This window comes from Suncus etruscus, chromosome 3, assembly GCF_024139225.1.
Source record: "Suncus etruscus isolate mSunEtr1 chromosome 3, mSunEtr1.pri.cur, whole genome shotgun sequence".
Classification (NCBI taxonomy): domain Eukaryota; kingdom Metazoa; phylum Chordata; class Mammalia; order Eulipotyphla; family Soricidae; genus Suncus; species Suncus etruscus.
The window spans coordinates 170,775,922-170,790,304 of record NC_064850.1 but is presented as its reverse complement, the minus strand read 5'-3'; the positions used below and the strand labels follow the sequence as shown (position 1 = coordinate 170,790,304).

At 37.8% G+C, this 14,383-nt stretch overlaps 1 protein-coding gene and 1 non-coding gene across 2 annotated transcripts in view; both read right to left on the bottom strand.

Annotated features, from left to right (window-relative positions):
• Positions 1-14,383, bottom strand: part of LOC126004512 (phosphatidylinositol 3-kinase catalytic subunit type 3-like) — a 180,572-nt gene that overhangs the window by 108,765 nt on the left and 57,424 nt on the right. Inside the window, 4 exon segments of the mRNA XM_049770921.1 lie at positions 777-789; positions 791-864; positions 1,949-2,053; positions 11,260-11,331. Coding sequence (XP_049626878.1) covers positions 777-789; positions 791-864; positions 1,949-2,053; positions 11,260-11,331 — 264 coding nt within the window.
• LOC126005034 (small nucleolar RNA SNORA22) lies at positions 5,947-6,076 on the bottom strand. The gene has a single exon (XR_007494219.1). It is a non-coding gene; the product is annotated as a small nucleolar RNA SNORA22 (small nucleolar RNA).

The window sequence follows — 14,383 nt, the reverse complement described above, 5'->3', positions numbered from 1 at the left end:
CACTCTTTTTTTTTTATTTTTTTTTTATCTTGCACTCATTTTAATAAAAGTAATAACTTAAATAAATGCTGGGGCCGAGAGGTAGCACAGTGGTAGGATGTTTGCCTCGCACACAGTTGACCCAGGATGGTGGTTCAAATACCGACATCCTATATGGTCCCCTATGACTGGCAGGACTGATTTCTGAGTGCAGAGCCAGGAGTAACCTGTAAACACCGTTGATGTGACCCAAAAACAAAATAAATAAATGCTGCTAGACCCCCAGATTTAGAAGGCTGCAACAGTACCATGCACTTGCTATGCAAAAGGTAAGTCACTAATATTATCAGACAGAAAGGGTCTATCATCATTATAAGAATGAGAAATCATTTCCAATTTTCCATCTTACTTATAGGTTGTATAGTACCAGAACAGAACTTTAGTCTTTCTGACTATCATATCTCCACAAACAGGTATGTGCTTCTCTGTAATTTCTCTTGGAAAAAAAAAAACAAACTGGAGGGTGAGAGCAAAAAGAGCGCATACCTTCCATGCATCTGGGCTCAGTCCCCAGGACTCCATCATAAGATTCCACAAGCACTGCCAAGATTGAGCACTGAGCACAGGGCCAGATGTAAATTCTGAGCACTATCATGACCCCAAAATCAAAAATTAAATAAATAAAAACTAAGTACTGATATATTACTCAATACATTTTAACTGCCAATTTTCCATAAATGTTTTCCCTAATATGACTCATTTGAACAAAGTTTACAGAAAAATAACATTAAACTCACTTTTTCTTGATTAGTAATATCTAAACTTCCAAACAAGATCTTGTTCTTCATATGTCAGCTGCTTAGTTGGCGGATAACTCACAATAATCTACAAAAAAAAGGGGAAAAAAAACCTCAAAACATTTTTGTTAAAAACATTCTTCCTCTATACTTACTTTCATTTATTTGTCTTTTTTTCATATAACTGTTATAAAACCAAAAAAATATACACAAACAAGTACAATTTAAATTTTCTACATGTTTCAGCCTAAAAGGGATATATAATTAAAGTACAAGAGAGCAGAAAAACTTGAAAAAGTTACAATCTATATAAAAATAAATCTTCACTTAACATTACTAATAGATTCTTAGAAACTAACTTTAAAAACCCCATGTAAGGGGCCGGAGTGATGGCACAGTAGTAGGGTATTTGCATTGCACAAGCTGACCCAGGATAGAACTCGGTTCGAACCCCGGAGTCCCATATAGTCCCCTAAGCCAGGAGTGATTTCTGAGCACATAGCCAGGAGTAACCCCTGAGCGTCACAGGGTGTGCACCCCCCCAAAACAAAACAAAACAAAAAAAAAACCCACCACTTAGCAGCTAAAGCAAGTCCTCTAAAGATATTTATTCTTTAGTTCAATGACAGTTAAAATATGTTTTGGTCTCAGGAAATGTTATTTTAAAAAATAACTTTCTGTGATATGATACGAACACCTACTATGAAAAGCTGATTTCAATTAATTGAAAACAAAAGAAGTTAAAGTAACAAATGCCCACTCATCTTCACTCAACCTAAGCAAATAAAGAGAACGAAAAATTTTCTGGAGTCAAGTCAATGCAGACAACATATGTCTGCAGGGAAGGCCTTTAACAGACGATTTACCTTAGGGAAATTTTATCTAGGGAAGCTGTTTAACACACACACAAACACATACAGGAAATGCATAACTCAGATGCACGCGTGCAGCTCTGTCTCCAGAGCTAATTTATTCACTGAAAGCTTAAAAAAAAAACTATACAAAAGTGAAACTGCTGCAATTACATAAATCATTATCTGCAGAAAATGTATTTATCAAAATCACCTTTTAAAAGTAGATTGGTTATTTCATCAGCTGTACCAAAATACCCGTTTTTTTATTTTTTTAATTTATTCAATTTTTTTTTTTTAGAAACCTTCAAATTGTCTTACATTTAGTTGATCTCTTGTGGCAGCATTAGGTTTGAGATCATGGTCAGAAGGTCCACTTCTCAGATTCCGAGCTAGCTTGTGGTGTTTGCTCTCAACTAGGTTCTCCTATAAATTATTTAAAATATTTTTCAGTAAAAATCAGTTTGAATAACTAGTTTGAAATAGATATGTAAACCATTATTACTTAAAACCATTTGATAGTCATTAATACTTTTCAAAATTCAAAACGTGTGCTTCCTAGGCATCTTTTAAAAAATACATCTTTATTTGGCATATAAAAAATAAGTATACCTTATGTTTCACTAGACTACAATATGCACATGCCATGACAGCTCTGTGATGTGGGGTCCTGAAGCCCCCCAGAGGGGCCCGGCCAGCGGGGATCTACTGGGAAGGCTCTCAGACGACCGCACCTTTATTTAGCAGAGCAGAAGTACAACCACACCTGTAAGAAATCTGGGAGAGGTTAATAATAAATGGCCCAAGACATAAACTCTGTTCAAAGGCGTTTATTAAAGTCCAGCACCTTCTTATATAGGGAAGGTGAAGGAGGCAGGCAAAAGGCAATGTCAATCATTCTTTTGGCATGAAAATTACTTCATTATTCCAAATAAGGCAAGTGGGCAATACTTCTTGCAGTATCCATGGAAACATCTTGTGACCTTCTAGCTGCATTCCTAACTGCTTAACTATCAGGAGGTGGTGGAAGATGTGCTTGCCTCAATGATCTTGAACAGACAATGTAACATACACTTATTGATAACAGCCTCGTTGACTCCGGAATGTAGTCTTAAGGAGTGAGGCCCTGTCTCTGATAATGGTACCGGGTAGTGTTGCTCTCCTCCGGGCTAAAATTAATTATCTCTTGCAGCTGCACATTCCTTTCTCTTTGGCCCAAGAACTTACAGCAAGACTGCACGTAGCCTTTAGGTGAAAGGCTGAACTAAGGCAGAAAGTATAGCAAAATAACCTCAAACAAGTCACAGTCCCCAACATCTCCCCCTTTCTCTTCTAATAAAAGAAGGAAAGTTGTGAGCGGGTGGAAGAACCGTGTCTTAGGCTACAAGGTTTGACCAGGTTGGACACGGCCAAAGCCGCATTTAAAAGATGGCTACAAGCGCCGTGGGTGTGCACAGAGATTCGAATTATGCGTTGTAGCCTTTTAGGGCCGTGTCCTAACTGGGACCTTGCTAATCCCGTCGTGGGTATCTCCACAGCCGAGAGCACAAGTACCGGAGTGAGCTCCGTTTGTTAGCTATGCGCTCTATCTCCTGAAAACTTAGTGGCTGGAAGGGCGGCTTGGTGACTAAAGCCAAGTTTTCACAGGAGTCACGTGGGGTTAGATGTTGGTAGTTAACCTGAACAGAGGTTTCTGCTCTTTCTTCTACCTGGTTTTTAATAAAAGCAGTGATTTTGCGGAAAATCCATGGACCAAGAGAAAAGAGCAACATGAGGCTAAGGAGAGGACCCAAAATGGTGGACAAGATTGTGTGGAGCCAAGGGGAAGAGAAAAACCAATCCCGGTTACCAACCTTGTTCTTCATCGAAACGTTTTTGGAAATCTTTTATACCATCACCAATGTGTTGAACGCTGTCCCTAACTAATCCAGTTTTGTCTTTAAAAATACAACATAGTTCTTTAAGGGCCACACAGACTCCCCCTTCCTTTATAAGGGCGAGATCTAAACCACGACGATTTTGAAGCACAACATCTGCAAGGGAACTAACAGTATCAGTGAGAAATTGTAAGCTATGTTTGATTGCATTAATGTCTTGTTCTACAGCCTGAGTGAGAATGCGAAAATTGGACTGAGAGGAGACGAGTGAGTAAATTTCTGTGCCAGCACCAGTAGCAGTGCCAATGGCTAGGAGAACTGCAAGGGTAACTGTTGTAAAGGGCTCACAACATCGGTGAAAGACGGAAGGATAAGGGTAGGGGTTGAGGAGAGAAGCTAAGCCAACAGCGTTCACAATTTGGGTCTGTGAGGGCTAGAGCAGGGGCATTTATAAGATTTAAAATAACTTGAGAGGAGGAGGATGGGCCAGAAGGCAGAGTCCGTAGCTCACAACTTGCCCAACAGTGAGTTAATGATGCTGAGGCTGAACTTCCCAGAGAAGAAGTTCAGAGTCACTGGTGTAGATAGGAGGTTCAAACGTTGTGATGCTTTCATAAAACGGCAAAACCGGTGAATAGCAGATCCAACAGTGTTCATAGCTGGTGTTAGAGAGTGCCTGGGCAGAGGCATTGACCATTTGCAGGATGAGGTTCGAGGTGGAAACCGACCAACAGGTTTGATGGTTATTCTAGGCATTAACAAAGCTAAAACATAACAATCGTGATAAGCAAGAAACATTTCAGTAACAATATGGGGAGAAAATTCAGTGGAACAAACAAAATAAGTGGAGTTGGGGGCTTCAATGAAGATGGAAGAGTTGTTAACAATAATGGTTTGATTGCAAATGTTTGATTGTTGAACAGGCGGGCACATATATGGTTCGAGCAAGCAAAGTTCCATGACCGTGACTTGTTTGCAATGGAGGTTGTTGGTGGCAATGGTGGGCATCCAAGGCAGCTAGGCAGAGTGCCCAATTCAGCATTGTCAAAGGTGGAGTCAGTTAGAAACAGGTTTGCAGGAGGCAAAATGGTTACTTCATATAAAAATTAAGAATTTACTTAGTCCTCTGGCCTGGGTTTACAGGCAGAAAACATTAGCAATTTACATTACACTAGTTATTTTTGAATACCACGGGAATGTTATTTGACTTCTGTTAGACTTTGGCATAAAAGAAAATTTATAATTAACAATTGCTAATTAAAAAAAATTTTTTTAAACTGAATATAAAGGATTTTTCTTAAACTTCTAGTTATTATGTTAAAGCTGGATGCTATTTTTTAGCCATAAATACATATTCTATAGGCCTGAACTTACACATAGCAGGAAAGCCAGGTGACTGCAAAGTCCAGAAATTCTCCAGGGAAAAGTTATCCCCGATGGCCATTGAGAAATCTGGGGTTTGCCATCCCCCACACCCTCCGCCATGTTCTTAGAAGGACAAAGCTAGCTTAATACATAATTTTTAACACATGATTTTTAGTTGCAAGATGCCAGTTTGTGAACTGACTAGACTGAACCAGGTTGAAAAAATTAATTGAAATTTGAAAAATGGATAAGGCTTTAAAAATTGTATTATTATAAAATGTAGAGATAACAAATAAACAGACAAAACAAAACAACATTAAACACAACATTTTACACTTGTGGCCACTTTCATTCATCACAACAGACACATAAACAGACAAAAGGATTGATTTAAGACTTATTTATAAAAAATTGACAAGCGCTTTTAAATATTTAGCCAGCATGTTTGTGAGAAAAAATTTTTTTTTTTTTTTTTTGTAGAAAAACTTGTTTAGTTTTGCGAAGTACTTAATGTAGATGGAGTGGAACTTTGCTGAAAATAAATTTTAAGGTTTAGATTTAACACAAAACATTTTTAAAACAATTTTAATTTGAAGTTTAAAACATTAAGTAAAATGGTTAATGAGCACTGTAGAAGGAGTCTTCACTCTGAAGTATGAAATCATTTGCTGTAAATGAATAGGTTTTCTTTAAATTGGTTTTGCAGTAGAACAGTAAGACAGCTGCAATAAAGTGTTAAAATTTTTATGATTAAACACAATAGCATGAACTATGATTATTAAAGGTATAAAAACTGATTTTAAAAAACAAACAACTGTTTTTACTATGAAGACTTTATGTGAATAATTTGTAAAAAATATTATATACCAAATTAACTAAATGCTTAGATTATTATAAAATATAGTTAAAGACATTTGATACATTTACACACCTAGAACTTAAGACTAAAATTATATTTAATACTAGTTAATTTGCTTATAAAGTTTAGTTACTTTTATATATTACTTATAAAATCATATATAATATATTTTTCATTAATATTATTTTTTCACTGCGACACAAATATACAGATTTGTATAATGTGCTGATATTTTGAATGCACTTAAAATAATAGTTCTTTCAATGCAGAAATAAAGAACAACCATTGCTGTAGCACAAAGTTAAAACTAAGGGTACTATAAAGCACACCTAGGTGTTTACTGTGCATTAAATTAACTATATTGTTTAAAAAGGCTAACCACATTATTTTTCACATAATTTTGTAAATACTTTAAAAATTAAATTTAATAAATTTAATAAATAAAATTAAAATAAAAATTTTTAATAGAAATATAAAAGACTTAAATTTAACACTATTGTGTTTATTGGGATTTTAAAACACTAAGAAGTTTTTCTTTTACCAATATTTTGTTATCTGTAAAGTGACAGAATTATGACCTTGCTGTAAAATTTTCTGAGAGGCATGAAAAAAAAAGTTTATTGCCGTTATTTTCCTGTTGCTTTTTAATGTTTTAATAATTACTTTACACCACTTAATGCACTAAACGTAATAACACAATATCTGACGAAGTGTAGGGCTGACAAGGTGAAGCAGAGTCTTTTACTGATAACTCGGGGAGGGGCCAGCACAGTTAACAGCAGGAAGGCTAGAGGTAAATTATTTACAGTCAGCAGGGTGTAATGATATAGAGAAAAAAAAAAGCAATCTTTTAAGATTAATTACTAATTTATTGGAATTAGAGGGAATGGCAACCGAAGAGGGGAGTCTGGGTTGCAAAAGCACCATGGGGATCATGGTTTTATTAATTGATTTGAGAATATGCAAGAGATGCCACTTTTCAGATTTCTTTTGAATAACAAAGATTGGGTATTTCAGGGTGAATTGGAAGGCTTAAAGTGGGAGTGGCAGGGCCTGAGCTGGCTGTTTCCTAAGGGTGGCAGGAAAGAGGCTGAAGGAGGCTGAGGACTGGTTTGAGCAAAATGTACTGAGTAAAAGGTACATTAGGCTCAGAAGTTTTAACAGCAAAGTGTAGATATCGCAAGGTTTTATGGCTTAGCAGCTGATACTTTGTAATTATCCTGCTCACTGTGCCCTTAGAATTTTTTGTAGGCACTGCAGCAGTTTCTGTTTTATGGCACTCAGCCTCACTTTTATTAGTTTGTCCCTCTGAATTCTCAAGATGGGGGGCCTGGCCGTGGAATTCAGTGGGCAGAGGACAGACAACTATAGCTTTAGGAGGGCGGGGGGAAAGCCTGAAGGGCAGAAACTTGTGAATTAAGAGAAGCAGCCTGTTTTTGAAGGCTTAAGATTTGTTTAAGATTTTCAATTTGGCCAAGTAGTTTCATTTCTATAGCTTTAAGAGGGGGAGCGGTGAGAGGAGGGAATCTGCCATGGTTAGGGACTGAGCGTCTTGGGCATTTAGAATTTTTCCCCTGGGGTGCGGGGGATCAGTGGGAGGCGTTTGAGAAGGTAGCTGCGGAGGCTGCTGAGCAGGCGGGGAGGGGGGGGGAGACTTTTTCCATTAGGGAGAAAGACAGGAAAGGTAGTAGCACTGGTTTTTGAGCTAAGAGCATTATCAAGTTTGTTAGAGAGGTGAGACACCATGGATGTAATTGTGGTGAGTTGGGAACTCAAGTCAGAAAAGCGGGGGGGGGGGGGGGGGGAGAAAGCAGCAACAGTTTGTTGCCGGTGTGGGGGAGCTGCTGGAATGCTGGCTCTGGGGAGCGACTTCCAGGCATAGAGGGCAGCAAGAGCCATGTTGGCAAGCTGGGACCTGGAAAGTGTGTGCTGTACCTTTAAGGTATGAAAAGAGGCGAGGCCAGCTATAAGAGCTTAGAGATCAGGATTCCTGCCTATCTGCAAGGGCTTTGCAGCGGAAAAAAAAGTTAACTTCTCAAGAGACAAAGAGTTCAGCTTTTAGATTCTAAGCAGGAGAGCGTGTAAGGGGCTTGGGGGCCATAGGAGGTTACGGCTTGAAACGGCTCTTTGAGGCTTTTCCAATTAAAGGCTTTGTATTGTTGCAATTGCTGGCTAAGGAGGGGAGGGTGGTGAGGGGAGTAAAGGTTTTGGTGGAACAGGGACGGAGCTGAGGCTAGGGAAGTGAAGGGCTGTTTAGGATTTTGCACAGAGGGTGCAGCGGCAGAAGTAAAGATGAAGGGTCAGAAGAGGAAGGAAACTGAGAGACAGAGTCAGAGCGAGAGGGAGCCCGGGAACACTAGATTTCTGGCAAACATCATGAACAAACATTAAAAAATTACAAATATCTTTTTTGGTAACCTCTATATGTCTGCGTTTCAATTCAGACTGTATATCTCGAATGAATTTAAGCTCAGTACTCAATGCGGCACCCATGGTAGCGGATCCTATGGGTGAAGCCCCAAAAGCCAATCAGGGGCGGCGGTCAGAACGACTGGAAAAACTGCAGTTTAAATTTTTTGATCAAGGCTAACTCGTTTCTACGCTTACCCGGATGGGGTTTCCCAGCGATTTACGAAAGAGCTCCGGATTCGCCGGCCAGAGTCGTTCGAGTGTGGTGGTGGTCTTCGGCCCCACGTTGGGCGCCAAAATGCGGGGTCCTGAAGCCCCCCAGAGGGGCCCGGCCAGCGGGGATCTACTGGGAAGGCTCTCAGACGACCGCACCTTTATTTAGCAGAGCAAAAGTACAACCACACCTGTAAGAAATCTGGGAGAGGTTAATAATAAATGGCCCAAGACATAAACTCTGTTCAAAGGCGTTTATTAAAGTCCAGCACCTTCTTATATAGGGAAGGTGAAGGAGGCAGGCAAAAGGCAATGTCAATCATTCTTTTGGCATGAAAATTACTTCATTATTCCAAATAAGGCAAGTGGGCAATACTTCTTGCAGTATCCATGGAAACATCTTGTGACCTTCTAGCTGCATTCCTAACTGCTTAACTATCAGGAGGTGGTGGAAGATGTGCTTGCCTCAATGATCTTGAACAGACAATGTAACATACACTTATTGATAACAGCCTCGTTGACTCCGGAATGTAGTCTTAAGGAGTGAGGCCCTGTCTCTGATAATGGTACCGGGTAGTGTTGCTCTCCTCCGGGCTAAAATTAATTATCTCTTGCAGCTGCACATTCCTTTCTCTTTGGCCCAAGAACTTACAGCAAGACTGCACGTAGCCTTTAGGTGAAAGGCTGAACTAAGGCAGAAAGTATAGCAAAATAACCTCAAACAAGTCACAGTCCCCAACACTGTGATGTCACATTTATCCATTACTATTATTCTCTTAAGGTTTTTACATCCTCTATTTACTCACATATTACCTTCACTCTAAAACTAGGGTAGGAAATGCCCACTTCAGATCTACATAAGTTAGAGGGAGAAATCACATGGTTCAACCTTCTGACAAGTATGCTTATCATCAGTTGGCCATGGGTCTACCTACGTACTTTATCTGTATTGCCTGAGAAGGATGACATAAATGTCCAAGTGGCCCTAAGAAGAAACGTTCCCTGCCCCTGAAATCTTCTTCCCTTCTGGTCCAGACTAAAACAGTCCTACTTCCTGTTAGCGACTAGTGGCCTCGTGTTATCACTGTACCATAACATAGCAATGTAATAACAGTTCTGAGAAGATGGAAAACAACTATCTATTTGGAGTTGAATTACCTATGGAAAATTCATCACATTAAATACTGTGATAAAATATTATAGCTTTCATTTTTAATTTTATCTTGGGTGAACTATGCATGTGTATATTATTCCTAATTTTCAAACAATTTTTGATCCCCTGAACTTTGAATTTTATGAATTCTTCATATCATAGGAAGTTAGCCTTTTGTGATATATTTCACAAAGTTTCTCCCAGATTGTCAACTGTCTTATGGACTCACTATGTTTCTTCCATGTGATTTTTTATGTCAAATTTATTTCTAATATCATTTTTGCTATTACATCTAGATATAAAGCCCTTAGCATTTCCTCACATCTAGAAAATTTAACAACAAAATACCTTTTTTTGTTTTAATTATACCATTCATATTATAAGAACACACAGAATTTCATTTATCTACCATTTTGTTAAGGATTACTAGATTATTACCTAGGATGCTAATATAAAAAAACTTTGTTCACATCTATTTGAAGGTAACCACCAGTATAGCATGTGGTTTGAAAATTTAGGAAGCAAAGATAAAACTTGGGCCAGACGGTGGCGCTAGAGGTATGGTGTCTGCCTTGCCTGCGCTAGCCTTGGATGGACCGCCGTTCGATCCCCCAGCATCCCATACGGTCCCCCAAGCCAGGAGCGACTTCTGAGCGCATAGCCAGGAGTAACCCCTGAGCGACACCGGGTGTGGCCCAAATACCAAATATATATATATATATAAAACTTAATTTTATACTGAAAGTTTAACATCGATTTTAGATCACTTGATTTCACTGTACAATGGCATAGAACATACTAAAGATGGCTGTGTCTAAAAGATTTCTAAATGACACTTCTCTTTTTGAAATTCTGTTTTACCTGCAATTCTTCCTCTGATGTTACGCATCCATAATTCCTGCTCTAAAGGTCTGTATTAACTAAAATACAGCACTGTCAGTCTCTCAATCTATTACTATTTAAATCTAGATTGGCCTCTCCAGGAAGGCAGCTAATCTGATTAGAAGTGCAAAAATTCAGAAATTGTATACAAGTTAAGCAATGAATATTATGGTAACCTCTGTGTTGCTATAAAGATACTTTTGCCTAAACTTTCTTTTTTTTTTTTTTTTCCGGGCCACACCATTTGATGCTCAGGGGTTACTCCTGGCTAAGCGCTCAGAAATTGCCCCTGGCTTGGGGGGACCATATGGGACGCCGGGGGATCGAACCATGGTCCTGATCCTTGGCTAGCGCTTGCAAGGCAGACACCTTACCTCTAGCGCCACCTCGCCGGCCCCTACTTTTGCCTAAACTTTCTTTTAAAGCTTATCTAATTAAACTGTTGTAAGGCACCGTTTCCTACTCTACTATCTCCAAATTTCAATATGTAGACATCTCAAAATCATCCAAATGCCTATGACCCAAGTAGAGTACTTATACTCATCACCTACTGACCTTCTGGTATAAACAAATACCTTTCCTGATCTTCTAAGTTCCTATTTCAGGATATCATCTGAGCCCTAATCTTTCAATAATTCAGATGAAATGGTGTCCCAACCTCAGTCTATCCTTACTTTATTTTTAGGAATTAGTTTATAGTTAAAATTCAATCTGATTTCATATAGCTCAGGAAAGTGTATGAATCACCACTTTGATTTTTATTACAAGTTTTGGGGCTTTTTTCTTTTTTGGTAAAGGAAATGTAGTATATGAATTAGACCTAAGTCCTAATCCCTTTGAAAGTTTTTATAAGAAAACATACAAATTAACTCACCATAGACATCTGAGGGTCAGGAACTTTCACTATCTCAAAGCTTGTTAAAATTGGAGATGATTCATCACCATCCTGGATTCCAATGTAATAGTTAAAGTAAATGAATAAATTTAAAAAATAGCTGTAAGAAACAATACATAATAATGTATACCCAAAGTACTCTATTTAATGAACACAGGGAAAAACCCATCTTTGCCAAAGAGATAGTAAAGTAGCTAAGGTATTTGCCTTCCATGAAGCTAATCCTAATTAAACCTGACATACAATCCACCAAGCACTGCCAAGAGTGATCCCTAAGCACAGCTAGGTATAGCCCCAACTTCCTTCAACCTCACAGAAATAAAGAATTAAACTGAGTAATAAAAATTCATATTTCTTTCTTTTTCAGGCAGAGGAGAGTCTGAAAACAAGTTGACTGCTTTATGTTATCGGTTAAATTTTGTTCCTAACAACAGCTGGACAAAAACGTAAGTCCTAATATTCAAATTTTCAAACCATAAAACTTATTTTAAATATAGGACACTGGATGCTACATTATTTACAGAAACTACAAAGTGGAAATTTGGTAACTTTTCAAATGATTTTAAATAAAATCAATTCAGATAAGTAGCATTTTTAAGTTTGAGATTAAAATTGATTCAAATTTATACCAGCTAGAAACTTAGCAGTCATTTCAGAGAGAAGTATTAAATATATACAAACTTCAGTAACAACAATCAGTTCCTAAAACAAAGCTGTCATATTGTTGATAATACCATTTTTGATACATGTTAACTTCTATTTTTATCCAATTCAGGCAACAAAGGTATTTCAGAATCATAAATATTAGGGTATGCATATTGGAAAATGTTAAACTATTTAGTCAAGATGCCATAATAAGACACCTGGCATCAATTTTTTCTTGTTTAAATGCTAGAAATTTTCAATTTTAGCTATTTTAGACAAAATCAAGGAAGACAAGGAAGGCAAGTACTGTGACTTAACTTTAGTTCAATAATTGAGTCTTACAGTAAACCACAATTTCCCACAGCCAACATTTAACAGGCTGCTTCTCAGTCACAACACCAGAAAACACACTTATCAGCCCAACTCTGACAAGTAATCTTCACTAAGCCTATCTGTCACCAGAGACAGGTGACAAGAAGTCTATTTCCATTAGATTCAATACACTGGCCCAGCAATCTTTACACTAAGTGGAAATATGACAAGGTAGTTAGAGAGGCATTAATTTATGGGCAATTTTCAAGAAGCAGTAGAAAGGGGTCAAGAACCTTTTCAAAAATACTTTCAATTCTTCTAATTTCTATTCCATTATTATGTCATCTATTATCCAAGTGTCTTTCACAAGATCCTTCAGAGTCAATATTCAAAAGTATCCCTTTATCCATTAGCATGTTTTCTCAATATAAACCCCATATGGGCAACAAATGTTTCTTCCAATAAAATTATGTGTTGTACCAAATGTAAAATATTATCAAGAAACATTTCTAATAAAGCAAGTTTATTTTTCTACACAAGTTTTTCCTCACACAGTTATTTAACAAATCATGTCAAGTAGTCTGTCTTCCTTTTGTTTTTTTTCCCTTCAGAAAGCATCCATTTAATAAAATAAAAAGCTGAACCATTAACTGTCACTGGCCTTTTACTAAAGGAAAACCATTAAAAGTATACAGATTTTTGAAAACGCACCTGTGACAGTTTTAACAAGTATCACTAAAGTGTACGTTTAATTTAAAAGTGCTTCATATGCAGTTTAAATCCCTGACAGTGATCCCCTCTGCAGTTTAAATTCCTCAGTGGTCCCCTGAGTACTGCCACAGAGACCCCAGCCACAGAGCCAGGAGTATCACTGCTGGGCACAGCCCCGAACAAAACAAAGAGTTTTTCTTTCTCTAATCAACATATAAAAAGTCCATGTATCAGTAATATCCTAAAAGACGTTTTATTCTACTAGTGCTACCTAGCATAAGTCTATCCTCATGATTAAAACATTTGTCAATTTTTGTCATGACAGAAGGTACGTGCTACTTTCCATCATTTTGGAATAGGCAGTTAACTCCTTCTGTAGTATTTTAGCAAAAAAGTTTCAAGTATTAATGGACAAATATTTTTAAAGCAGCTATGTATTTATCAAACACTTACTACTTGGCAGTAAAAAGCAAATCAGAGCATCAGAGCGAATACTGGCTGTCATTCAGCCAAATGGTAACATGGCTTTCTTAATCATCAGTAGGCAGCATAAACAGGTGCACATTAATGAAATATTTTTTAGGCATATGCACGTGAGGATCACATATACCGTATGATATTCAAGTATAAGCTGACATCCTAGTTTTACCCTAAAAACCTGGGAAAACTTAGTGACTCGAGTATAAGTTGAGGTGGAAAATGCAGCAGACTCTGGTAAATTTCAAAATTAAAAATATATTCCCGGGGCCGTTGAGGTGGCGCTAGAGGTAAGGTGTCTGCCTTGCAAGCACTAGCCAAGGAAGGACTGAATTCGATCCCCCGGCATCCCATATGGTCCCCCCAAGCCAGGGGCAATTTCTGAGTGCTTAGCCAGTAGTAACCCCTGAGCATCAAATGGGTGTGGCCCCAAAAACAACAACAACAAAAAAGTGTAAAAATATATTCCCAAACAATTACAATAATTGAGCAAACAGTAAATAAATACGTGATTACATTTATAATACTTGATTGTTTGATATACTGTATACCATTCACATATCACATTAACCCAGAGTATTCAATGGCAACTTTAATAAAGTGAACAAACCATTTAAGACAGTAAAACACTGTAAATAAATGGTTAAAAATCCTGAATCCTTATACTCCAAAACCCCTGATTATAAGGATTCAGGATTTATAAGCATTTGTTTACATGACTTTACTGCCTTAAATGGGTTTTTCACTTATTAAATGTGCCATTGAATATTGTGGATTAAATAGTTCAGTGGCATCCAGTTCAGTTCAGCTGTCTACCTCTTGAGCTCAGCACAGCCCCCTCCAGCAGATGGCAGAAGATGACTGGAGAGTACATGCATTGGATTTGGTGCCCGTGCACCAAATCAAATAACCTATATGACCCGAGTAAAAGCTGAGTTCAGGGCTTCTACTCGAGTAC